We start from the raw sequence: 27,987 nt of genomic DNA, 5'->3' as shown, positions 1-27,987 counted from the left end.
AGAAAGGATAATCTTTGAATCTGAGCTCGACCCTAGACCTGACTATATATAGTACATGTTTCTTTAAGATAAAGTCTTTTTACTATTTTACTTATTATTATGGATATTTAATTTGATATATGAAATGATGAATATATGTATATATTATTAATCATGTACATATGATAAAAAATTTAGAGAATAAATTATAGTTTCAATCAAAGAGATATCACTACTCTACACATAATTGAATATAGACATGTACAAACATAGTAAATGAGTGAACATGAGACGAGTCATGTTTGTCCTTTATCCCCCTAAATATTTCTAGATCTAATTTTTAAATTCAGACACAAACCTAGACCTAATCAAATTTGACAATATTTGAACATGATTGTGATCAGGCTATACTCTGTGAGTGAATAGGATTTGATCTTGTTCACTTATAAAATAAATAAATAGTTGATAATATAATGAATGTGTACTTTACAATGACATTGCATTGTATAGATATTATAGTGATGGATAAATATATAATTCAATAAATTCACACAAAGTCAATGAAGATGATCCCACTTATCCTTTCATTATTATTTAAAGGGCCAATATGGGCCAAAGCGAGAAGGGTTTACGAGCATAACATTGACACAAACAGATACAAGAAATAATTAATTTTAATATATTATTCGGGTGAACTGTAATGAGGGACCTACATACACATGCAAATGGAGGGAATAATTCTGTTAGAATTGATCCGGATATTGCGGTGCCAAGAAAAGGAATGAGGAAGCGCATGATGAGTACAAGGCTAAAGGAATACGTGCCTGCCTGATTTAGTATATAGTAATGAAGGAGAGTAGTTTTATGATTAAGCATGTAATGAGAATTATCTCTCTTCTATTCTTCTTCCAAAACTCTATTCTGTTTTACATCACTACTGTACCCTCACTTTCCTTCTATAGCATATTCTGGAAGTGACTATAATACCATACATCCAAGTACTATTATCCATTATTGTATTTACTTCATTACAATTGGTGCTTTCATCTCACCATGGCAGAAAATACCAGAATGAAGGAGCTCAGTTCTGACGTCAAGCGCAATGCTGAAGCAATTGAAAAATTATACAGTGATTTCCATCAGCAGCTGGACCGATTAGAACTTGCAAACTCCACTCGTTTTGAACGTTTGGAAGCGATGCAGATGAACACCGACAACCAATTTTCGCAGATCAACAGTGCGCTTGAGTTATTGCTGAATCAGAGTTCCCAGAAATCTCCCCATGGTGCCGACAGCTCACACAAACAAGCCTTTCAGGTGAGAAACATTAAACTGGAATTTCCACGTTTTGATGGCAATGATGTGTTACAATGGATCTTTCGTGCGGAACAATTCTTTGATTATTATGGTACGCTGGATCCGGATCGGTTAACCATAGCTTCAGTGCATTTAGACAAGGACGTAGTCCCTTGGTTCCAGATGATGCAACGTTCCCAACCCTTCCATTCTTGGGTCGAATTCACACGGGCCCTCGAATTGGACTTTGGACCATCGATCTATGAATGCCCAAGAGCAACACTATTCAAATTAACTCAATCTGGGATTGTAGCTGATTATTATCTGCAATTTACTTCTCTAGCTAACAGAGTTTATGGCTTGAGTAATGATGCTCTCATAGATTGTTTCATTAGTGGGTTAATTCTAGAGATCCGAAGAGATGTGATGATTCACACACCCATTTCAATTGTTAAAGCTGTGTCACTTGCCAAAGTTTATGAAGAAAAATATTCCTCAACCATTAAGCCACATACAACCCCCTCTGCCAATTCGTATACCCACAGAGCACCCTTCAATTCAAATCCAACAGCCACTTACCAAAAAACACCCAACACTCCTCTCCTTCCAACCCCACCAACAAGACCTATGCACCCCAACCAAAGAAACCCAAACATTAAACGAATTTCCCCAGCTGAAATGCAATTAAGAAGAGAAAAGGGTCTATGTTATTGGTGCGATGATAAATTTTCCCTAACCCATAAGTGCCCAAATCGCCAAGTCATGATGTTGCAATTTGATCATTGTGAAGATGATATCCCACCCAATCTTAACTCACCCCAACTAGATATCACCTCCCCTGACCCTGACCCTGACCCTACTACAAATGACCACCATCTGTCTCTAAATGCGATGAAAGGAACCAGTAGTACGGGCATCCTACGATTCACGGGCCATATTGGACACATCGGTGCTCAGGTCTTAGTCGATGGTGGTAGTTCAGACAATTTTCTTCACCCAAGGATTGCTGAATTTCTAAAATTGCCCGTTGAGCCAGGACCGGGTTTAAAAGTTTTGGTGGGAAATGGCCAAACTATGACTGCAGAGGGCATGATTCCGCAATTGTCACTCACAGTACAAGGACATGAATTGATACTACCAGTATTGTTACTACCTGTGGCAGGTGCAGATATTATTTTGGGTGCCTCTTGGCTGGCTACATTAGGCCCACATGTGGCTGATTATGCAACTTTGACTTTAAAATTTTTCTGCAAAGGAAATTTTGTGACATTACAAGGTGAAAGAAGCACAACACCTAGGCAGACACAGTTTCATCATTGTAAAAGGCTAGCCCACACGGCTGCTATAGCTGAATCTTTTACAATTCAATTACTTTCCCTACATGCGGTGGATGATGCCATGAAAGACCTACCACAGAATCTAGTTCCTGAGATTTCTCAGTTATTGCACACATACAGTTCAGTTTTTCAAACTCCCCAATCTCTACCACCTCCTCGCAGCCAAAATCATGCTATTCCACTATTGGAAGGTACTACGCCTGTCAAAACCAAGCCATATCGCTATCCTCATAGCCAGAAAGAACAAATCGAGAAGATGGTACATGAAATGCTAGACCAAGGTATTATACAACCTAGTACCAGTCCTTTCTCTTCACCAATTCTACTTGTGAAGAAGAAAGATGGTAGCTGGAGATTTTGCACGGACTATCGAGCTTTAAATGCTGTCACCATAAAAGACAGTTTTCCTATACCAACTGTAGATGAATTGTTGGATGAGCTATATGGTGCCAAATTTTTTTCAAAGCTCGACTTAAGGTCGGGGTATCATCAGATCTTGGTGCAATCAGAAGATAGGCCTAAAACGGCTTTTCGAACCCACCATGGACACTATGAATGGTTAGTCATGCCTTTTGGATTAACCAATGCTCCAGCAACTTTTCAGAATTTGATGAATCATGTTTTTCAGGAGGCTTTGAGAAAATATGTGCTGGTTTTTTTTTATGATATACTCATCTATAGTCTGACTTGGCATGACCACTTGACTCATTTGGAAAATGTGCTACGGGTTCTTCAACAACATGTGTTGTTTGCCAAATTATCCAAGTGTTCATTTGGTGTGCTAGAAATTGAATATTTGGGTCACATGGTTTCTGGACAAGGTGTCTCTATGGTTAACAGCAAGATTCAGGCAATCCTTGATTGGCCAGCACCAACAAATGTGAAACAATTAAGAGGATTCTTGGGTCTCACAGGATACTATAGACGTTTTATCAAAGCTTATGCCAACATTGCTACTCCTCTAACTGAATTACTCAAGAAGGATGGTTATGTGTGGACTGAGGCCACGGACACAACATTCAAATCACTCAAGGCAGCCATGACAACAGCACCTGTTCTGGGGCTACCAAACTTCAAACAACCATTTATCTTAGAAACCGATGCCTCGGGGGTTGGCATAGGTGCAGTGTTACACCAGAGTGGTCATCCAATTGCCTATTTTTCCAAGAAACTTGCACCACGCACTCAACAAAAGTCTGCTTATTTTAGAGAAATGTTGGCCATAGCTGAAGCAATTGCGAAGTTCCGACACTATCTATTGGGTCATAGATTTATTATTCGCACTGATCAGCAAAGCTTAAGAAGTTTAATGGAGCAAAGCTTGCACACCCCAGAACAACAAAAGTGGCTCCATAGGTTCTTAGACTACGATTTCACCATTGAGTATAAGCCAGGAAAAGATAACTTGGCTGCTGATGCACTCTCTCGAGTATTGTTTTTGTCATGGTCTGAGCCTCAAAATTCATTGGTGGCCGAGTTAAAAACAGCTCTGCACAAAGATCCTAAATTGCAAGTCGTTATACAACAATGTGCTGAGAAACCACAATTGCACCCAAATTACTCCGTGAAGGGTGAATTGTTATATTGGAAACACAGACTTGTGGTGCCTAAGGATGGGGATCTTATACAACACCTCTTACGAGAGTTTCATAGTTCGCCAATAGGGGGTCATTCTGGAATTACTAGAACATTGGCACGAGTATCTCAACAATTTTATTGGTCGGAGATGAAGCGAGATGTGCAGAATTTTGTTCAAACTTGTGCCATTTGTCAGCAAGCCAAGGTTTTACATAGTAAACCAGCAGGTTTACTGTAGCCCTTGCCTATTCCTTCGCAAGTTTGGGAGGACATAGCAATGGACTTCATAACCGGCCTACCAAATTCTTTTGGGTGCAATACTATATTAGTGGTAGTGGACCGTATGTCAAAATATGCCCATTTTATTGCACTTAAGGGAGACTACACTAGCAAATCTGTTGCAGAGTTATTCATGACCCATGTTGTTAAGTTGCATGGCATGCCGAAGTCAATAGTGTCTGACCGGGATAAAGTCTTTACAAGCAAATTCTGGAAACATTTGTTTCAACTGCACGGTACCACCTTAGCCATGAGTTCCGCATACCATCCACAATCAGATGGTCAGTCTGAGGTAGTCAACAAGAGTGTGGAAATGTTTCTCCGCTGCTTCACTTTTAACAATCCAAAGGCTTGGTACAAGGCTTTGAGCTGGGCTGAATTTTGGTACAACACCTCATTCCATACTAGTATCGGCATGACACCATTCAAAGCATTATATGGGAGAGATCCACCCGACTTAGTCCGCTATATTCCACACGCTTCAGATTCTGTCACGCTGCAGGAAATGTTGCTCAGTAGGGATACCATATTACAGCAGTTGAAACAACACTTGGCAAGAGCTCAAAATTACATGAAAAATCAAGCGGACATGAAAAGAATAGATATGTCCTTGGAAGTGGGAGATTTGGTCTTAGTCAAGCTCCAACCTTATCGACAACATTCTGTTTCCTTGAGCAGAAATCAGAAGCTGAGTATGAGGTACTTTGGACCATTTCCGGTTGTGGCCAAAATAGGTAGTGTAGCCTACAAGTTACAACTACCAGCGGATGCTCAAATACACCCTGTTTTTCACATTTCTCAATTGAAGCCATTCAAAGGAGTTCCACGGGATCAATACATGCCCTTGCCACTTACAACAACCACTACTGGCCCACTACTTGCACCCCATGCCATTCTGTAAACCAGATCCATTAAGCAAGATTCACATATCGTGCCCCAGGTGCTTGTGCAATGGGAAAACACTACCCCAGCTGAAGCCACATGGGAGAATTTCACTGAAATGATAGACTGTTTTCCCAATTTCAACCTTGAGGACAAGGTTGTCATAGATAGGGAGGGTATTGTAATGAGGGACCCACATGCACATGCAAATGGAGGGAATAATTCTGTTAGAATTGATCCGGATATTGCGGTGCCAAGAAAAGGAATGAGGAAGCGCATGATGAGTACAAGGCTAAAGGAATACGTGCCTGCCTGATTTAGTATATAGTAATGAAGGAGAGTAGTTTTATGATTAAGCATGTAATGAGAATTATCTCTCTTCTATTCTTCTTCCAAAACTCTATTATGTTTTACATCACTACTGTACCCTCACTTTCCTTCTATAGCATATTCTGGAAGTGACTATAATACCATACATCCAAGTACTATTATCCATTATTGTATTTACTTCATTACATGAACTTTTCAACTTATATCAATATAATATTATTATATGCATTTTTTAATAATTAATATGGTATTTGTGAGAATCCAATACAATTTCTCTATTTAGAAGTTCTGATATCCTAAATTATATTGAATTCACATTGATTGAATTAAGTTAGGAAAATGACTCATTTAAATGAAAAGTTGTCCACATTTATTTTTTCTCAAACACAACAGGAATATAAAATCTTGATAAGAAAAATCAAATTCCTTATCCTTTGGTTCATGTTGTAACTGTAACTTGTAACAATTCTAAATGACACGAAATAATACTTACTAGCTAAGTTATGATCAAGTCTCTCTCTTTAAGACGTTTTGTAGTATTGCCCAAATGTGCAAACAACCTATCAACCACGTCGTCCCCAAATAAAACAGCTCAGGTCTCTATTATCAAATTCTTACTGCATTGTAGGAACCAATCTCGAATACACCCACCACAATATGGCTACTAGTGCAAATTCTTGAAATTCCCACAATATGACCACACATGTCAATTCTTTTCCTACTATCTGACTACTAGTGTTAGTTCTCGAAATGTCCAAAATATGACTACATGTGCTAATTCTTTTCCCTCAATACTAACTACTAGTGTCAGTTATCGAAATATCAATAATATGGCTATCTATGTCAATTATTAGTACCACAGAAAGAAATGGGGAAAAATTTGTCGGAAATGTATCGTCGGAAAATATGAGGGAGAAAGAAAAGGTTGAATGAAATCACATTCAACTTGGGACAAGTTATAATGAAGGAAGAATGCTTTTATTTATAACATATAATTTCTTCCATGTTCCTCGTCTTTCCAATGTGTGACTTGAGAGTTGTTTTTCAAAACTCTTCTACGTGAGATTTGAGAGTTTTTTAGATTTCACACTCAAAAGTTCCCATTAATGGATTTCAACAAACCAAGTTCCAACAATCTACCACTTGAAATTAAAAATTATTTCCGAGAATTTATGTGGTCTCAATAAGATTGTGCATAAACAAAGGTGTCATGCGACTTGAACCTTTGCATAGTGAGTAAGATCTAAATTTTACTAGAGTGACTCGTAGTCTTGAACTCTATCTCTAACATCAAACCAGACAACATTTTCAAATGTGTATTATGTAAATCCCGTGCGTTAAAGGTCATGCACATTTATCACAGTATCGTGAACGCTTTAGAAATTTATGCCCCATAATTTCAAAGGAAGCGGTCCACTTTCCAGTTCACAAAGGTGAGTCTATCAAGAGTACAATTGTAACCTAGGTACTCCACTCTAATTGGAGTATAAATATCATCAAGAGTTTAACTTATCCTTACATATGTTGCATGAATCATGTTTTTCATAATTTTATAGCATGTTCAATTTCATATCACTTCACAACTTGTTGTTACCCATTGAACCTATTTCTTAGGATCTCCAGTCAGTTAGGTCGGGTTACCATCATGAGTGATTCTCATTCTAAGGGCAATAGTCTCATACTCTCAGAAATATTATGAACTTTATCTCTAGATAGTCCTTTCGTCAAATGATCTGCTAAGTTATTCTCAGTGCGCATATGATCCACTCTAACAGCTCCTATTGAGAGTAACTCTCTAATGGTGTTGTGTTTACGATGAATTTGTCGTCTCTTACCGTTATAAAAGCGGTTCTTAATTTATACAATAGTTGAAGTACTATTACAATGGAACAACACATCTTGTATCAGTTTTTCCCACAGAGGAATCTGTGCAAGCAAGTTTCTCAGCCAACTTGCTTTTTCACTAACTGTTGTTGTTGCTAATGCTATCATCTCAACTTCCATAGATTGAACTAAAATAGTTTGTTTTTTGTTAGACTCTAGATAGACAGATAGTTCATCTCATTATTTATGGCTTCTTGCCACAAATCAGTATCCAAAGAAGTCAAAACTTCTTGGACAGTTGATAAATTCTCCTCCAATATATAAACCATATAATCAAGTTTATACTCTCTGGCAGTTATTGCTCTCTTTCTAATTCTAGGTTCTATTTCAAACCTTTCATTTTTATTATTATCTCTAATCACATGTATGTGACTAATTGATGTGCCCTCACTATTTATTAATTTAAAAGAGAATTTATTTTTCATTAAAATCAACATCGTTTAGACTTAATGATCACTTTGTGTTAAAGTCATAAAACCAATACGTCTTGATGTTTACAACATACCCAATAAATACACATTCATAGGCTCTATGAGTTCAACTCTATAGGCATACCATCGGAAATGATTTCATGAACAATTATACTGAGACTCTACTGATTTATTATTAGTCATATGATACTTAAGGTAACGACTAATAACATATTTTTTAGTCTCAGCTTCCTTAGTACCATATTTCTTTTCAAGTGTATACCAAATTAATTTGGCCGACTTGTATGAGCTGTAGTAATCATAGAGATCATATGACAACTCATTCAGAATGAAAATTTTACACAAATAATTATTTTCATTCCAGATACCTATTTCAATAGCTAGTTTATCTTTTTTCTCTTTTTCAGTTTTTTCCGGCAATACTAGGATACCGGTTTTCAGAACGTGAGCAACTTTTCTCACAGTGAAGAAAAATTTCATCTTATGTTGCCACCGTTTGAAATTTGTTCAATCAAACCGAAATGGTTTGTTTATGTCATGGTTGTTCAGTCCAATAATATTATCTACGAATGCTATTGTTGTAGAAACGTGAAAAATGTAACTATCTACATTCTAATATTTTGTTCCATCTAATCGAAATGGTTTGTCTTTCAAAACTCTTCTATATGGGCTTGAGAGTTTTTTAGATTTCACATTCAAAAGTTTTCACTAATGACTTTCAACAAACTAAATTCCAACAGTTCCTACATATAAATTTAAAGTATATTACTCTCAATTTAATTTTTTACATATTATCACAATATATAAATACATACATTTTTTCCTCATCAATTTAACTATCTACATTCCAATAAATTTCCATCCACATTTTCAGCTGCTGGAATTTGATCTATTATTTTTAATAATGCCTAGATATACGATAATGGAATATAGTGTCCCCTCAAATAAAAAGGTTAAGAGTTTTGAATAAAATACAGAAAGTATAAGAAATTTTTATATTATTATACACTATTCATATTTAATCATTATTAATAAGTAATATAAATGAATAATAAATAATAATAATAAGTATGTTACATTTTTACATTATACTAAAACACTTTTATGCATATGTAGAATAAGAGAAAGAGAACTAGAAGAGAAAAATATTATTAAGAGAAAGTTAATTTTTTTCCTCATACAAGATAAAAAATCTTTATATTTCTCATTTATGCCCATCTTCTTACTTTCTTCTCTCTTCCAACAGAAAGAAACACTAATGTGGAGCATACCATTATTGCTTTACATTTTTGTAGTAAATTAAAGATTTAAAATCTATACATTAATAAAAGTTTTTTACTTTGTATTAAGAATATAATATCTATATATTATCAAATATTTAAATACAATTATTAAATTATACACATTTACTAATAAAATGTAAGTGTAGGTGTAAGAATGTATTGGATCTCTAAGGTCAATGACTAATTTTTTAGAGCGATATTTATTAGGAAAGATAGTTAAGAAATCCAAAATGTTAGTTCTTATCCAAAAATGCGAAAAAATATTCTGGAAGACAATAATAAATAAATAAATATAAATGAAAGACTATTCAATCACTATTAAAATAAATATTTCCCTCCGGAATTAATAGCATGCAAGTCATACATTAATAACATTGTCGGTGGGTTGATAGATTTTTTGATAGGCTAGGCAAGCAAAGCCAAGGTTGTCACTTTTTCTTACCAACTCTCTCTCTCTCTCTCTCTCACTCTCTCTCACTCTGCATCCAAAGCCAAAGCTTATCCCCCACTTGTTTCTGCCTCAGCCATATCTTCCTTCATTTATACCCAACAACCCATGTAACATACTCTGTGTATGTGAGTCAAAAAACTCAAACTGAAACACTATCAACAACAACAACACCATCACCATCAACACCATATATCGAAGTTCATAAGAAGAAGATAAGATGATGAACGGTGATGACGCTATTACTATTGAGACTCAGTGCATAAGGAGGCATCACAAACATGAACCTAGAGACAATCAGTGCACTTCTGCACTTGTCAAACACATCAAAGCCCCTGTTCATCTGGTTAGTTTTCATTTTGTTTCTCATCAAATTGTTCATTTTTTCATAAATTGTGTGTCTTTGATTTCTGGGTCTGATTAAAATTTGATTTTTTCTCACTCCTTTTAAGATCTGAGCGATTTTGCTCACTTATAAAGGCTATTTTCAATCTGGGTATGTGAGTTATGGCTTTTCCCTTGATGGGTGTCTCTTGATTTTGTCCTGTTTCTTGAGGTTTGATGCTTATTCTTAATTTTGGTTACTTTTTGTGTATCGGAAAAGTTGAGATTTTTGAGCTCATTAGATGTATGTTTTGATTGGTTCATGGTTATGATTATGAAATCTGGTTATGGGGAAGGGTGGTCTAAGTCTTCATTTGTTAGGAGATTCATAGGAATTTTGGTGTCACATCCAATTTCTTAAGATGAAACATGTCATATATAAGTGGATGTATGTTTTTTGATGGATTTGTTTGTCAAGTTTTGTGTTTCAACTCAACCCTTCTGGTCAATGTTAAGTGTGCAGCTGATGAAGAAAGAAATCTGAAAAATTTAAGGCTTTATTTGGATGCATATTGTTTAGCAGCTGACAAGAGTGTTACACTTATTTTTTGTTCTACAGCTGAGATATGTTTTCAGTAATCCAAGCACTACAGAACATTCTTAATTTGTTTTCTAAATTGACTTATACTTTGTCTCTAGGACACTCAAATGGAGGTTCAGTGTCATCAAATTGAAGAAATAAGTTGATGTGATGGCATGTTGCCTTATATTGTGAACTTTGTATCGAAAGAGCTTAAAGAAATTGATTATCAATTGATCTCATTAGTTTATTTATCTATTTCAGGTGTGGTCTCTGGTTAGAAGATTTGATCAACCACAAAAATACAAACCATTTGTTAGCAGGTGTATCATGCAAGGGGACCTTGGCATTGGGAGTGTTAGAGAAGTGAATGTTAAATCTGGTCTTCCAGCCACAACCAGTACTGAGAGGTTGGAACAACTTGATGATGAGGAACACATTCTCGGCATCAAGATTGTTGGAGGTGACCATAGGCTGAGGGTATGGCGCTTTCTTCGTCTCTATTTGTTTTATCTTGCTTTTAGCTTTTGATAACCAAATATTGTAAGTTCCTAAATGATCATAATTGGATATATTAAATGTGGGTATCTAGTTGAGTTATTAGCTGAGAATATTCTTCCACATACACACGAATAAATTGCATTGTCGAATAATTTTTTTGGTAATCTTGAATTTGTTTTGAAATTATAGCTTAATAGGTATAAATTCCACATACACACTATCACTTGCCTGCTTCTGTTGTTTAATTGATATACTTTCAGGGATCTTTGTCTTTTCTATAACTATGCCTTTGTCTTCATGTACATCACTATTGGGGAATGCATTGAATGGATTGAAGACTACAGAGTCTCCTATTTGGCATCAATTTTTGCTGTGTTGGTTTTGCAATTCATATTGTACTTATACCGTAGTTGGTTGATTAACTTAATGTGCATTGTGTGTTGATTATATCATTAATTTAAATGTCATATTGGTAAGAGCTAAAAAATTTGGTTGAAGCTTGGATAATTACTTTTATAGAAAAGGTTAGAAGATTGTTTTTAGTAACACTTACACATATATTCACAGATTACCATGCATTGATATATGTTTAAACTTTAATGAGATGCACTTGGTATAGGCTAAATATGAGATTGTTAATTCATTTTTTATGCTGTTAAACTGGCATTTTAAGAGATTTATTTGCTAGCTCTATTATCAAGCTAATTCAATCATGTCATGCGGAACTTGTAGAACTATTCTTCCACAATCACTGTCCACCCAGAGGTCATTGATGGTAGACCTGGTACAATGGTGATTGAATCATTTGTGGTGGATGTGCCAGACGGGAACACCAGGGACGAAACTTGTTACTTTGTGGAGGCTTTGATTAGGTGCAACCTGAGCTCTTTGGCTGATGTCTCAGAAAGGATGGCCGTGCAGGGTCGAACCGATCCACTTAACCTTTAAGTCCGTCTAAGGGAATATGAAGATAGGTTCATACAATTATATGATCCGTGGTGTTTTGGTCCCAGTTCGGTGGAGATTGGTTGGTGCGTTCCTTCCGAAAATCCAGAAGTTTTGGATGTTCTCTTTCTCTCTATCAAGGATATCTTTCCCCTACCATCCTTCCATGCAATTCTACCTGTGATATTTTCCTCTTTTGAACAGCAAAGTTTTTCTTATTTAGTTTTGAGTAAATATACATTTTAGTCCCTCATCTTTTTCAACCTTATCAGTTTGGTCCGTCAAAAATTGAAAAACCCAAAATGGTTTCCAAAAGTTTCAAATGTAGGTCAAATTAGTCATTTTTAACATGTTTTAGAATACCTGATAGGAATTAATTTGACCTACATTTGAAATTTTTAGGAAACCATTTTGGATTTTTTAATTTTTGATGAACCAAATTGGTAAGATGGAAAAATATGAAGGACTGAAATGATATTTACTTTTTAGTTTTTGGTGGAAGATGAGATTCTTCTGGCTTCATGAGCATTTGATGATGGGAGGGGAAAGTTGTTTTTCTCTGCTATATATCCTTCCTTAGTTTTGTGGTTGGTGATGTGTCACTGAAGTTATTTGTAAATATTTTTGTTGGAAAAAAGACAACTGCAGCAGTCTTTTACAAGTCATGTTTAGTAGCAAGATTAGTTATGTGGTGGCAGGAGAAGGACCCTTAATAGTGGATACTTAGTAGCCACTTTTGTATGTGTAGTGTAGCTTCTTTTGTAAGTTATATATTGCACAATTTCCTTGCTATAGGCTATGTTTATAACACTAATTCAAATAGACATGCTTCTGGCCACTTCTAGTGAACTATGTTTCATACCTATGAAAATATGTCATGTCAATTAAAAAAATTAATTTTTTTTTTTTGTTTTTGTACTAATATCATTGGTGTGAAACATTGTTTTGGACATAGTTTGGGATGACAGATCATTGACTTTCTCATAGATAAGTTTTTTCTTCCTCTAAGTATTGCAGGTACTTGCAATTTCAGTTCATCCTTTTCCACTTTATGAGGAAGATTAAAGCCATTAAAAACAAGTAATGCTACATAACCATAAAAATATTGTCACAATTTTAATAGGATAGAAGAGTTGTTGGATGAAATGAAGTGGTAATAAATATTGCTCATTTATTCAAGAGATAACAAGTTGTCACATCATTACTCAAAAAAGATTGTAAAAAGATTCTGGTTGACTAGTATTTTTTTCTAAAACAATATGGGAATCCACATCCTAAAGGGTTGAGTGTGCAAATAAAAATGATGTCTAAAACAGCTAAGTGCCAAGTCAAAAGAACGGATATACAAGGGAGTTAGATTTTCCTTTGTACTACTTATCTCTCATTCATAGTTTGCTATTTTATTCATCCAAGAAAACTAAGCCTTCTACCAAATATTTGGTAAGTTTCTCTGTATAAGATTTAAGGAATATGGGAATTCTTTTATGTCCTTTTACAATTATCTAATCATATCACCTTCATAAATGATATAATATGATTATAATTAAGAGTGTAATATTTACATCTTGCTAGTATAAAGATTTATACACAATCAATACATTATCTAACATTCATTTGTATGATTTTTTTGAAGAGTCGATGATGATTGTGTATAAAATTCATCAGTATATAAATTATTTTCTCTTAAATTAAATTTACTTAAATTTTAGCACATTCTGTTTGTAATGTACAAGTTATGGGTGGTTATTTATGATGAGAATCACTTGGCCATTTCTTGCACTCAACTTCGCACAGAAACACACTATTTTCAGTTTCCATTTTCATCACTCACTAACTTGAGTACTTGGATTAATACTTGTGTCTGCTGCACTAGAAATTTATGCATGTGTTTTATTTGCATAAGCACACTAATGAATTGGTTTTGACACCAATTTATGCAGAAGATGTTGAAGAGGGATATAGGATGAGAAAAAAATGATGTAGTAATAATAAGCAAAACTACTATGAACTTCATGAAAATTACATATATTTTTCAAGCTGATTGCTAGTTTGTCTGAGTTTGAAAATTACTTTCTATAAACAATTTTGAGTTTACATTTCATTTGTGGACGAAACCAACCTCGAAGAATAAATTTTCCTCTTGTCAATGATGAAATCCCGTGAAGTACAAAAACTTGTAGCAGAAGTTGGAAATGGTGCATCTGTTCAGTAACTTGCATTACAATTGACAAAGCTTCATAGTGGGAGCTAAGTCACATTGTTGGTGATGCTGACCCCAGTAATGTATCTGTTTCAACATTTTCACACAGTGGCTTTGCAGAAAAAGTAATCTATTTCAAGTGCCGAATTTAGGCAAAAAATGAAGGCTCTTCATGGACACACTCCCCCTCCATCATATTAGGATCATAATGAACAGAGGTGAAAATCCTCTAGGCTTTTGTCTAGGTTTCCTATTACCAACAATCATTGCAGGAGCACTGCCCATTCATAAAATGGTGAAAACGACCACCATCTCTAAGGAAAATCTCACGATTTCGAGCCAAAGAAATGTACTTTGCTGCTGTATGACAGTCATGACAAATTCTTGTGTTCTTAACTACCCTAATAGGTGACCCACTTTGTGTTTTCATCAGTCCATAAGCCATAGCCAACTTCTCGGTATGACTGAGTAGAACCTTCTCCTTCTCTTTGTCGTCAATGTTCTGATAAACACAATTAATGTCAGGTATGTATCCCAGCATTCGTATTTCAGAAATTAACTGATACAACTCAAAATATATTTCTCCTTCCTCGGGATGTGATTTCCCTTCTGTGGAAAACACATGAACAGACTGATTAACTTGTGTCCAGCTCCATACATGAGGACTTTTGATCCCCAAGGCAGTCATTTTATCTTTAAGGCGCTCCACATCGTCCCACCGGTTTAAACTGGAATATATATTCATCATCAACACATAGTTAGCGGAATTATACGGTTCCAACTTGAAAAGTTTCCTTGCTGCAATCTCTGCTAGCTTAATATCTTTGTGAATTCTACAGCATGCAAGAAGAGCACCCCAAATACTGGCATCCGGCTTTACTGGCATATTTTGTATGAAATCTACAGCTTCGTCAAGAAAACCGGCTTTTCCAAGAAGGTCTACCATGCAAGAGTAGTGTTCAATTGTTGGAATAATGTTGTAATCTGTCTTCATACTGTCGAAGTACTTCCACCCTTCATCAACTAAACCTGAACTTTTGCAGCCAGATAGAAGAGCTGTGAAGGTTATTGCATCTGGTCTGATGCCTGTTTTGCACATGTTGTCAAAAAGAATCATTACCTCTTCTCCATGGCCATGAAGGGCATATCCCATCAAAATGCAATTCCAACATGGCAGTGTTTTTTCCCGAATTCCATTGAAAACTTCATGGGCTACTTTTAATTTTCCTCCCTTACTATACATGTCAATGAGGGCCGTGGCTAAATATATGTCATCCACAAATCCAAGTCTTATACTGAAGCAGTGTATCTCTTCTCCTTTCTTTAACAGCGATGGACCTGAACACGCACGAAGTAAGCTGCAAATGGTAGTAGAGTTAGGTTTTACATTTTCCTCCTGCATTTGGATGAAAAACTGTAGTGCATCCCGATATTTCTCATTCTGAGAACAGCCTGATATCATAGCTGTCCAGGACACCACATTAGGAGTAAATCCCAAGCTCTTCATCCGATTAATCACAGCCAGAGCTTCTTCGCTGCGGCCCCACATTGAATAACCTGAAACCAAACTGTTCCACGTCACCAAATCATGTTTTATTCCTTCCTTCTCCATCTGGTTCAGTAGTGTTTCAGCATTGCTAAACAGGCCCTTGAAGCAGTACCCTGATATCAAAGAATTCCAAGCACAAACGTTTTTGTTCTTTGTATGGTGGAACACTGCTTGAGCTTTATCTAACCGATCATTCTTGATATACATATCAACCAATGAAGTACAAACATAGACATCATAGTCAAGCTTATTTCTGATTATATAACCATGGATTTCTTTCCCATAGTTAAACAAATCCAATTCAATAACTGCTTGTAAAGCACTGGTTACCGAGCACGAATCTGGCTTGAATCCTGCACTTTGCAGGTTCCGGAAATTGCTCAGAACCATTTCATATGAGCCCTGAAGAAAATGGCCTGACAGAAGAGAATTCCAAGTTATAATGTCTGGTTTAATGCTGGAAGACTCCATTTCTTGGAACATATCCCAGGCCTCATTCAAACAGCCATCAACGGCATAACTTGAAATTATCGAGTTCCAAGATGACAAGTTATGATCCTCCATTGAATCAAAAACTGCTCTGGCTAGCCTGAGTCTACTGTTTCTAGAGTACATGCTAATTATGGAATTGGAAATTGAAATATTTGACACAAGTCCAAATCTCAAAACATACCCATGAATCTGCTTCCCTTCATTGAGAGCTCTTAACTTTCCACATGCTTGCATCATCTTCACAATGGTGCCACCAGTGGCTTTGGCAGATGATAACTGCATGCCCCGAAACAGTTCCAAGGCATTCCACCACCTCTCACTCCTCAGGTTTGCTATAAGTACTGTATTCCACAAAAAATCTTCTTGATATGGGGTTTCATGAAATACTTGATTGGCCTTATCTATACCCCAACACTTCTCATACAAATTGATCAATGCACAACTCAAATGCACATCAAAATGGAACCCTCTTTTGATCAAACAAGCATGAATTTCCAAACCAACCCACAAATCCATTAAAGCCAAGCAAATTTTCAGCACAACAGTTAAAGCTTTGCTATCAAAGTTCACTCCTTTTCTACTCAATTCTTTAAACACCTTCAAGATCTCATTTGGGTTACCTCTAAAACTAGCAAATTCCTCAAGAAAAGAATTCCAAATAAGATAATTCCTTGTGAAACCAACAAAAAATACCTCTATTGCTGACACAAAATCTCCAAATTCCAAATAATATCTAATCAAGCTTGCATCCATTGTAGCCAAGTTCCCATTTTTTGGCAATTTCAACATCTGGGCATGCAATTCCCTAACAGAATTCAAAGTCCTTAACTCACCCAAGCTATCCAAAATAGAAAGAGATAATTTTGATGATGAAAATGAAGTTGAATGAAGATGCTTTGTATCTGATATTACATAAAGAATTGAAGGGGGTGAATGGGTTCTTAGAGGCATGTGGGTTTGTGGGTTGTGAAGAGAATGAGGAGTAAGATGAAGAAAAGGAGATAGCTTAGCCATAAGGCTTTGTATTTGGTACTGAGAGGAGATGCAAAATGTATAATTGGAAGGAACAGTTATTCTCTATGTTGAGATGCAACTCGAGTTATGTTATGTTGTGCATTTCTTAATTTCTTTGATATTTAAATGCTTGGTAGTGGCGGGTATGTTAGAAAAATGAAAGAAACCATGGGTGTGATAGAAAGAACTTGGAATTTTGTAGATAAGGTTTATCCTCACAACTGAACTGTTGGATTAATGGGCAAGCTAGGATTAATGTTTGGTCTTACTTCTGTTTACAAAGGGGAAAATAATAATGTACACCATAATATTTTTACATCGTCATTTATATTTAATTATTTAATTATCATTCATTCTAAAATGAATAAAATAGGAGTAAATAATACAAATGAAAAGATATATCAACCAGATATCAATCTAGTGATGTAAATGCTCATAAATCAGCATAATGATTAAAATATCAAAGATTTGATTCCTGTAATATTTATTGTGAGTGAGAGTCATGTACCTAGAAGTATCAAAATAGACTACTCAGACGGATTTGGGCTAGCCCACATTGGGTTTGGGCTAGACCGAGTCGGGCTAAAAAGTCGGATACAATTTATACATATCAAATTGTAGCCCAAACTCACCCTAAGCATGTTGTTGGTTGTGGCGGGCTAGCCCGCATAAACTAAAAAATAATTCTTTTTTTAAATTTTAACATATTTAATTTATTTAAAAATATGTATTATTTGATATTAACGTATAATTTTTTTAACACATTTGTTATGTCAAAAAATGCAATCAAATTTATAGATCTAATGCATTGTATTTAAGTCAAGACGTAATGTTAAGTCCACGTGTATGATTTTTAACATAACTTTTTTATTAAATCTCTCATTTCTATTGGACTCTCACTCTCTAACACAATATTTTGTCTCTTCACTTTAGTATATAAACTTTTGGATATTATAAAAAATATTATATTTTGTATGTTCTTTATCAACACTGTCATTGTGAATTATTATATTAAATTTGTTTGTTTGAAGTTCTCCATAGTAAACAATTATGTTGATTTCAGTTTTGTTGTAAATGTTATTTTCTTTATTATGTTTTTGTTGTAACAGTTAAATACACAATAACACAATATTTATCATCTATTTTTCATTATAAGTTGTTTTGTAAATTTTCACTTAGTTCTTATTACCAAGCCGAAGGTCTCAGAAAAAGTTAAAACAAATAAGTAAAACAGGAAACCCGAGTCCACCCGGGTAAGCTCGGCCCGAGCCCAAATTTAAAATAGTCCAATCGGGCCGGACTAAAAACCTGGATTCTATAAAAAGTACTTAATATGATACCCAAGCCTATAAATTTTCGAGTTTTGGCTTGTTTTGACAATTTTACATGTACCTAAAAGATATTAGTTTCTTAGTCATATTGCGAGAAATATATTTAGTTATAAAAAATGAGGGACAAATGATTTACACTATAATTAACATAATTCATTTTACACTGTTCCTACATAATTCATTATTTATATTTAATTTATCACTATTAGCTATAGAATAGATGAAATATGAGTAATATAAATGAAGAGATGATGATTTTGTATAAAATTTTACACTCTTCATTATATATTAGTTTCAAAAAAAGTAGTGGATGGCTAAGTTTGGTAAAGTATAAATATGTGCCATATGTATATTTCAAACATTTAATATCTTTAATTATACTTTATAGTTGTTTGAGAAATTAAGAAGGGCAAATGTGTAATTCTTGAAAATTGATAGACATGCGAATGTCTTGTCTCAAGCTTATTAGTCTTAAGTTACTTCAAATGGCTTCTCAAATTAGGGCTTTTAGTTCTAGGGTTTATCTGAAAACTCTCTCTCACCAATTATAAATTATTTTTTTAGTTTTAATTTATAAATTGTATAACTATAATTCGTTTATGTTTGGGTAGCTTATTTAGTTGAGTAAGACTTGCCCCTTACTTGACTCTAAATATTGATAGCGTTATTTTTTGAACTTTTAATATAATACTTATATATTTTAGATAAAGTTTTCTAAATATTGTACTTATTATTAAGGATGTAATTTGACATATAAAATAATATATATATAATTTTACTTATGATATTTTTGACAAAAAAGAAGTAATTATTATATACATGATTGAATAAAAATATATACAACCATGATAAGTGAGTGACATGAGACGAGTCAGGTCATACTTATCTCATACTAGACTCTAAATTTTGGCCGAGTCTATTTTTTGAATCTAAACTCGATCTAGACTCGATGAGATTCGACATCTTTGAGTCCACCATGGTCGGGCCAAACTGAGTAAGCTGGTAGGGTCGAGTCTTGTTCACCCATATGGTAAATGAATATAAGCTAATTTATTTAATTAGAGTAAAATAGAATAATTTTTGTTTACAAATTAAAAATTATTTATTTATATGGCAATTAATTTACTTGTTTTTCACATATTTTTTTAAAATAATTTTTAATATTTATTTTCATAAATATATTTCTTTATTACTTTTTTTATTTTATGACATATACTGAAAAAATTAAAATAAAAAATCTAAATATTTAAAAACAACATATCACATATTTTTAATATGAAGTTTAGTAAAAAGGTGAATGAGAAGTAAAATAACCTTAAAAATAAAAATAAAAATTGATATTTCAATAGGAAAAAATAAACAAACTTTGGACTTATGGTGGAGGAGTTTCAAATTTTGCTCCAACAAACACTTAGCATGTGAAGAAAATGTAGGTGATTGTGTTATTTTACTTCACATTTTCTACCCTTTTTTTAGTTTTATTTGGCAACAATTGAATTGTACTGCACTCTTTCAAAAAGTGAAGTACTACTTCCCTTCTTCTACTACACTGAGTACTTTCTAAACAATTCTAAGCCACGTGTCAAGCAACCATTGGCTAACTTCTTATATCCCATACACGTCATCACTGTGAAACCTTCCACATGTCTCTCTCCAGTTTCCACTCAATCAAGATCACTTCCCTAATAATGAAAACAAAACCAACACCAACTTGTTGTATTATCATGGTATAGTTCAAATCTCACAAATTCTATTCAATGGAGGCTCTAAATACTGCTTCTTTGAACCCTCTATCTGTTTTTTCTGATAGAAGAGAAGAACCTAGAAAACTCTTCACTCCCAACAGTTTCTGCATGCAAAGTTTCAAACTTTTCTAGTTTTAGCAACAAAAAGAAACAAACACTTAAAGAATGCATAAGTGGGGGTCTTGTTTTTGCAGCTTCAATTCTCAATAATGGACTTGCAAAAGCTCTAACATATGAAGAAGCATTGGGACAATCTGTGACTACTAGTTCTGGTGACTTTGATGCAAATGGTGTTGTAGATAGTGTTATCAGTTGACCCAGTAGTTATTGCTGGAGTGGTTGCTGTTTTGGCAGTGCCACTTGTTTTGTCTCAGGTTCTGAATAAGCCTAAGCCATGGGGTGTTGAATCTGATGAGGTATGAAATACGAATAGTGATACGTGTGTGTGGGGTACAGTTTAGGGATACCCGTATAAAATAATAAAAACACATAAAATATGATAAAATTATAAGTGTAAATCAAAATATCCAAAAAGTATAAAATATAATGGAAATTTAAAATCAGTGCCCTCCATAACAAACCTATCTTATTCTATTTTAATGAAAACGAATTTATCCTAAAATCATTGTCCTCCATAACAAATAACAAATATATTTTATCCTATTTTAATGAATCTATGTTATCATGTTTTATTGGAAACGAATCTATCTTATCCTGTTTTATTGGAAACGAATCTATATATCCTATACTTTACTGAAAACAAATCATATATTTTATTGAAAACGAATATGTGTCTTAATATTTATTTATTTTATTTTATTTTTTTAATTTTTGGATACTCTATGGATACATATTTTTCGTGAATCCGAACGTATCCGTGTTGGATAGTCCGACACGTGAGGGTGTTTGACGAATCTGTACTTCACGGTCGGTGAGAATGCATATGTTAAACTTGGTGCTAATGAGAATGCTCAATTGCTTGATATAAGAGCACCAATTGAGATTAGACAAGTTGGTACTCCTGATGTTAAGGGTTTGAAGAAGAAATCAGAATCCATAGCTTACAATGGTGATGATAAGCCAGGGTTTCTTAAGAAGCTTTCATTGAAATTTAATGAGCCAGAGGATATCACATTGTTCATTTTGGATAAGTAAGAAAAATATTTAACAGTTTTCTTTACAGTTTTTCATTTTGATCTATGTTGATTGTATAGTATATTTATTTATCTTACTTTGGTTATTAGCTTATTAGTGTAGAGGGAAAATAATTATAGAGTTCTCATCAACATCCAATGGCTTTTGTATCATTTATCAGTTCCCATGCATTCAAATAGCAATCTCAGTTGGATTAATTTATGTATTTCTGCCAAGGAAAAAGAAAAAATAATAATAATGACAGTAAAACATTAAAGAAACAAATTATTGTTTCTTGTTTTTTAATGAGTGTAGGAAAGAGTTCAGAAGTGAGGATGAAACAGAAAGTTGAATTTGATAATCAAATTTAAACCATGATATAAATTTCATATTGATTAATAATGTTAAGTTAATCAATCACCATAGAGTGAACACATATGTTCTATGTAGGGGAATTAGTTGGCTAATCAATACTTCAGTTGATACATTTGTAGTCTGAACTATGAATTATCTTACTTAACATTTGAGCCTTGAGGAACTTAAATTATCTATATTTTTTTCTTCTTCTTGCATTTTGCAAATGTATACTTGAAGCTGATTTAGTGAACTTGTGATGGAAGCCAGATTTGATGGGAATTCTGAACTGGTTGCAGAGTTGGTCACGGCTAATGGATTTAAATCTGCTTATGCAATTAAGGATGGTGCTGAAGGACCACGATGATGGATGGTATTTCTTTCTCGTCCCATTTTCAAATTATTTATTTTTCTCCACTCACCAATGCACTAACACATGGATTTCCGCAGAATAGCAGTCTTCCTTGGACAGAACCAAGGAAAGGATTGAGTTTGGATTTTGGAAGTCTGACAGAAGCAATCTCTGATTCAATAGGAGTATGTGTCTATGATTTTCATAAAATTTCAATTGTAATGTTCAATGCTATTTTCCAGCAACACATGTTAAATAAATTTGTAAATATGCATGTTGCACAATTTACTTGACAAAACATAGGTACATTTTACTTTTATAGTACCTAAGTTTTGTGCTTAAAACAAATAGATGTTGATAATCGTAAATTTTAGTTTTTTTTGGGTAGGCTTGTGTGTTTCAAATTAATGGAGGTTTATTGCAGGACACCTCTGACGGCTTGGCTGTTGTTCTTGGGATTGCGGCAGCTACTGGACTCGGTCTATTAGCTTTTACTGAGGTTGATCTGATGAATTTTGCCTACAATTTATCCCATTTTACCGATTGAAAAGAAAGATCCATTATGGTTTGACTCTACTGACATAAAATTACTTGATGATATTACTCTGTTCGTAGATAGAAACAATTCTTGAAGTTGTAGGATCTGCTGCACTTGTTCAGTTTGCAAGCAAGAAGCTTCTATTTGCCGAGGTGTGTATTTTTGCGATGCTGGATGCATGTGTGCTCCATTTATGTTGTTTGTTATCATCAATTTTGTTGAACAATACACCTTTGTCTTCATGGGTCCGTCATTCTTTTTGTTGCATGACTTTGTATTAATTTCATAATTCCTCGTTTATAGCTTGTTGATGAATATACACTTCGGTGTCATCAAAATGCACATTGTTGATGACAATTATGATCATGTATATGAAGTATCTTCTCCCAAGTGCATATATTTATAGCATTGTTGATGGAACATAGGTGCACATGATCATAGCTTATCGCATCCTAGGTGCGCATGACCGTAGCTGTTTTCTATGAACTTCCACCAGAAATGTATGGCGGTAACTTATTATTTTTTTTGGATAAGCAAAGTGTTATTAACAAAACACAATGGGTGCTTAAGCCCAAAGACAGTTATAACCAGTTCATACAAAGTCTCCATTCCAAGATACACCGTCACCAACTTAAAAGTCGACAACATAAAAGACCCCACCCCAGTTACATACAACCAGTACACATAAAAGCCACATACAATGATACAAATCCAACCAAGCTATAAGATCTCAAAACTAAAGTCCAAAAATCCATAATTCAGTAATTTTGTGACTGATGTGGGAGTTGAAATATATCATTAGTCATGACGTTCATTTTTGGTATATATAGAGATAAAAGCTGAAGCTCATATTGATATATTTTTTCTTTGAAATTTAATTTATCTGACGGCAGGACCGGAAGCAAACACTACAACAAGTTGATGAGTTCTTGAACACCAAGGTTGCCCCTAAAGAGCTTGTTGATGAAATAAAGGTACTTAAGATTTTTCTTGATTTTGATCCCGATAAATGAACTGTTATTATGATTTGATAGATTTTAGAATATATATTGATAATTATATATACCAACAACCAAGTCTATATCTCACTAGGTAGGGTCGACTATATGGATTGAACGACGTCATAATGCTCTATCATAAATATAGATAATTGCATATATTTCTTTAAAATACTGCTTAATGTGAAACTTATTTCCCTCTCTTTGATTGCAATGGCTTGGAACATTAGCAAATTGGAAAGGCTCTTCTACCAGCCTCCAGCAATGGCAAGGCTCTTCCCGTGCCAACAGAAAAAAGTCCAGACCCTGCTACAGCTGATTCCACTGTTCAGAAAGTGGAAGCTACCACTGATTTTGTTTCTGAATCCAAAGTAGATGCAGTAGCAGAACCTGCTCCTGAAACAGAAAAAAGTCCAGACCCCATTACAGCCGATAGCATTGTTCAGAAAGCGGAAGCTAACCCTGATACAGTCTCTGCTCCGGAAATAAACTCCGTGCCCAAAACTGAAGTTAAGGCAGATTCACTTCCGGCGCAACCAAAGCCACTTCCACCATACCCTTATGTCATGTCTTAATTCCCTCTCCCTCTTTGATTATTTCACTTTCTGTGCTAATTGGGTACGAGATATATTTTCTTGGATCAATTTTCACCAGTAAAATTGATTTTTCACTTATTTTCACTTTTCATCAAACTGTGCTTGTGATTTAAGCCATTTATACCACCAGATGAAAATAATATCAAAAGCTAAAAGTGGATATAAGTTAAAAACCACTTGCATTAGTGTGCATAGATTGTTATACATATATAGAATCACATGGTGAATGAAATTAGGAGAGAATGAGAAGTTGCATGAGATGAAAAACCATGTTGCATGAGGTTTTCAAAATTGTTTTCAACAATAAGATTTTTTTTTGGTATAACTAAGAGTATCTCTCACCCTATGGGTATGAATTAATCTGAAAACCTTTCGGGATGTGTGATTGTCTCTCCCAAGTGTCGTTCTCAAGAATCGAAACCTTGACATTTTGGTGTACCCGGAGATTTAGTAGGGCCTTACTCGGTTGTCAACAATAAGTTAATTTGTGAATACCATTATGTGCTTTATTTTGCATGCTCTGATCATGTGCTTATATGTCTTATTGATCTGCAGTATCCAGATTTCAAGCCTCCAACATCTCCCTCACCTTCACAGCCCTAGAGCTTCTTCACTTTATAACAAGCAAATCAACTATGCAATATATCTTGCATGTAAGAGCTGTTCAATCTATGATCCTCTTCAGAAATAAATTACATAGCACCATCAGTGTCACAAGTAGTATAATTTGTTTGTTGTGATTATCATTTAATTTGTGCTAAGAGTTAAGAGGTATTGTAACATTATGTAGTCAATTTGGGTGTAAGATCCAAAAATACTCTACAAACTTGTAGATTACACAGACCACTACCACTACCCCTAATTTGAAGTATCAACTATGGTGTCCAATCCAAAAAATACTTTACAAACTGTGAACACCAATTTTTGTCCGGCCTATATTTGAATCATGAGTTCAGTTATCTTTATAATATGTCTTTACAAGCTATTAATACAAGTCACTAGTTTTATTTTTAACAGTTAGGATACTCGGCTATGTTTTTTGCTGTGAAAATGTTGAGGCTATTGATCATTTTATAGTCTGCATGAAACAATCAAATACAAACTCTACAAAAGCAGCTTTGAACATCCACAATTAAAAATTACACAAGGAACCCTTATCTCTTATCATCATCCTAAAGCACGTAAAAGCACAAGAAACAATAAAGAAAACCAATTATGAGCCTGCCAAAAATTACAATTTCTCATTTTTTCTCTTTGAAACATAAAGTTAAACTATGGATAATACAAAAGCTAAAATTCAAGAATTAGCTTGTGAAACATGCTATGATGTCTTCATGAGGTTAAGTATTAACTTCAGCTACTTTACAACAGTGCTATAAGTTTTAAAAATTAACCCAACATACAATCAACAAGCTCATTATTGCTAATCTCACGAAGGAAAAATGGTTTCTCTTAAATCTCACTACAGCAACAACTTTATGCTATTTGATGATTGTGCTTAAAACACTGCCCTTTTCATACGCACAACTAGATCCTTCATTTTATAATGGTACATGTTCAAATGTGCATTCATTTACAATCAAGTGGCCACATGTATGGTGGATTCAACTTCCAGGGGGATCTCCAGGGGCTCCTAATATGTCTTCTCAGTCCCAAAATGGATGTAATAGGCAATGAGAACTTTCAGCCATAAGTGCCAACAGGTCAGCCTTCATAGAGCACAAATTTTCCCCATCATGGAGGATCTCCTTCTCACACAACCTTCCCCGCGGCTTCTCACTCTCCAGTTAATCAAAGCATACTCCCTGGAAATCCAAATTCAGATATTTGATAGATTAGTGTGAAAAGAAACAGTCTTGTAATAAACCAATTCGAATAGTAAACCAGATCCAAAGATATTCAAGCCAGATTCAGAGAAGAAAACAAACCAGATGCAAACAGTAAACCAGATTCAGAGGGGAATAAATTGGCATTGTTAGAATAAACCACACCAGCACTAAATGATCCAGCCGAGAGTCATCAAACAAGAATTGAAAAGATGGTTTTAGTAACAGATGCAAATCAAAAGTCATGGTCTGATAATATGCTCATTTTGTTCAGTTACACAAACACTGAGTCATAATCAGCAATAATGAGCAGTTTCAGAGGGAATAATCAGAAAGTAAAAGGGTTGTGTACGTTTCTGGTTATTATTTGGGAAAACCAAAAGATCTTTCACAAGCATTATAAAGGGGGCACTCAGTCAAAAGAAAAGAGGAGGACAATCGAAAACAGAGCAAAAAACTGGTCATATAGCAGCATAAGTACAAAGAAAAAGAGATATAAGAGATACACACAAAAGGAGAGAAGTTTCAGAAAAGAGATAATAACATACAGATTGTCAAAAAAACCTGGGCACTCCGTGAAAAAAGAGAGCACAAAAATAAGAAAGATTGAGCAGATCCACAACAGTCCAAATACACACAGAGGCAGGAACCATAGAACAAAAGGAAGGAACCATAGAACAAAAGGCAGGAACCGGAGAACAAAAAGCAGGAACTCAGCAGGGAGTCAGTAAAAGCAATGTGTAGATAGGAACACATTCAAGTAAGACAACTATCATTTTCATTACATAATTACAAGTAGAATACCCTTAGGATAACCTATATATCAAATAAGATACATACATCTAACACACATATTTTGGAGCATTGGACAGTTGTTAAAGTAAAAAATACCAACTCGTGTTGATATCACTTTGTGTGAAAAGTCCTTAGCGAAGCTAATACTCACTACTGCCGGACAGCCCAAGAGCAATTACTCACGGGCCAACGACATTTCCGTCATTACCAGCGCAAGAACAAGGGCCACTATCCTGGTTCGATAAACATCTTAAATAATGTTTCACCCTGCATATGAGCATAATTAGAAAATCATCTATTCGAAAAGAAGGAAGCAATAACAGATGCCAAAGCCATCGATTCATAAAACGAAAAGTAAAAACGAAAGGAAAGAGACGAATGGACTGGATAAAAAATAAAAAGTAAAGAAGAAGGTGAGTTCACCTTCGAATCGAAGCCACCGTGAGCCACCGCAATAATAAATTACCGATTCAGAACCACCTTAAGCCACTGCGAGAATGGATTACCGAACCACCGTAAACCCCTACCTCAAGAGATACCATTCTTCCATCCTGAATCCATTAAACCACCGCGACCTGAACCTCTGTCACCACCAAAAGGAGGAAAAGAGGAGGAGATGACCCCAATCGTGATTATATCCCCGCCAACAGAACCACCGCAAGCCATCCGAGAGAAGAACCGAATCACTGCAACTTCAAAAGAGAGAGAGGAGACCGTGAACTCCCTTGAAATTTCCGTCGCCACCAACAGACCTCCGAGCCACCATAAGCCGTCGCGAACCTCCACCACCTCACTTGGGGGCTGAATCGTGCCCATTGGGAGAGCTTTAGGGATTTCATCCCTTTAGGTGTGATAATTCTAGGCAAAGGGGGTAACCGTATGTTACCCCTGATCTTTTAGTACCTTCCCTTTTTTAATTTATTGATTTGCTTTATTTATGTTAATTAGTTTTAACTATTTGTTTTAATTAATCTTAAGTCCTTAAT

The 27,987-nt window shown here is 34.8% G+C and overlaps 2 protein-coding genes, 3 long non-coding RNA genes and 1 pseudogene across 5 annotated transcripts; 2 read left to right on the top strand and 4 right to left on the bottom strand.

Moving 5' to 3' along the window:
• LOC109356583 lies at positions 11 to 20,833 on the bottom strand. Its single transcript, XR_002108755.1, has 3 exons — positions 20,726 to 20,833; positions 6,239 to 6,241; positions 11 to 25 (listed from the first exon to the last, which is right to left on the bottom strand). It is a non-coding gene; the product is annotated as an uncharacterized LOC109356583 (long non-coding RNA).
• Positions 9,742 to 10,018, bottom strand: LOC109356584. The gene is made up of 2 exons (XR_002108756.1): positions 9,908 to 10,018; positions 9,742 to 9,874 (listed from the first exon to the last, which is right to left on the bottom strand). It is a non-coding gene; the product is annotated as an uncharacterized LOC109356584 (long non-coding RNA).
• LOC109356582 (abscisic acid receptor PYL9-like) lies at positions 9,852 to 12,869 on the top strand. The gene is made up of 4 exons (XM_019599984.1): positions 9,852 to 10,073; positions 10,896 to 11,111; positions 11,865 to 12,304; positions 12,574 to 12,869. Exons 1-3 carry the CDS (start codon positions 9,948 to 9,950, stop codon positions 12,078 to 12,080), a joined length of 558 nt encoding a protein of 185 aa, XP_019455529.1. The 5' UTR covers positions 9,852 to 9,947; the 3' UTR covers positions 12,081 to 12,304; positions 12,574 to 12,869.
• On the bottom strand, positions 14,433 to 17,576 carry LOC109356580 (pentatricopeptide repeat-containing protein At4g01030, mitochondrial). The gene has a single exon (XM_019599983.1). The coding sequence runs from the start codon at positions 17,330 to 17,332 to the stop codon at positions 14,531 to 14,533; it is 2,802 nt and encodes a 933-aa protein (XP_019455528.1). The 5' UTR covers positions 17,333 to 17,576; the 3' UTR covers positions 14,433 to 14,530.
• Positions 20,384 to 25,264, top strand: LOC109356581 (annotated as a pseudogene).
• LOC109356586 lies at positions 25,685 to 27,869 on the bottom strand. The gene is made up of 3 exons (XR_002108757.1): positions 27,425 to 27,869; positions 27,098 to 27,268; positions 25,685 to 26,185 (listed from the first exon to the last, which is right to left on the bottom strand). It is a non-coding gene; the product is annotated as an uncharacterized LOC109356586 (long non-coding RNA).

Source organism: Lupinus angustifolius, chromosome LG09 (genome assembly GCF_001865875.1).
Source record: "Lupinus angustifolius cultivar Tanjil chromosome LG09, LupAngTanjil_v1.0, whole genome shotgun sequence".
Lineage (NCBI taxonomy): Eukaryota > Viridiplantae > Streptophyta > Magnoliopsida > Fabales > Fabaceae > Lupinus > Lupinus angustifolius.
This window is presented reverse-complemented; position numbering and strand designations above follow the sequence as displayed.

Bases quoted from the DNA above. Each gene is read 5' to 3' on its own strand.
- LOC109356582 (XM_019599984.1), top strand. From the start codon at position 9,948: ATGATGAACGGTGATGACGCTATTACTATTGAGACTCAGTGCATAAGG. The intron at 10,074-10,895 runs GTTAGTTTTCAT...TATCTATTTCAG, and splicing joins TCAAAGCCCCTGTTCATCTG to GTGTGGTCTCTGGTTAGAAG. The intron at 11,112-11,864 runs GTATGGCGCTTT...CGGAACTTGTAG, and splicing joins GAGGTGACCATAGGCTGAGG to AACTATTCTTCCACAATCAC.
- LOC109356580 (XM_019599983.1), bottom strand. From the start codon at position 17,332: ATGGCTAAGCTATCTCCTTTTCTTCATCTTACTCCTCATTCTCTTCAC.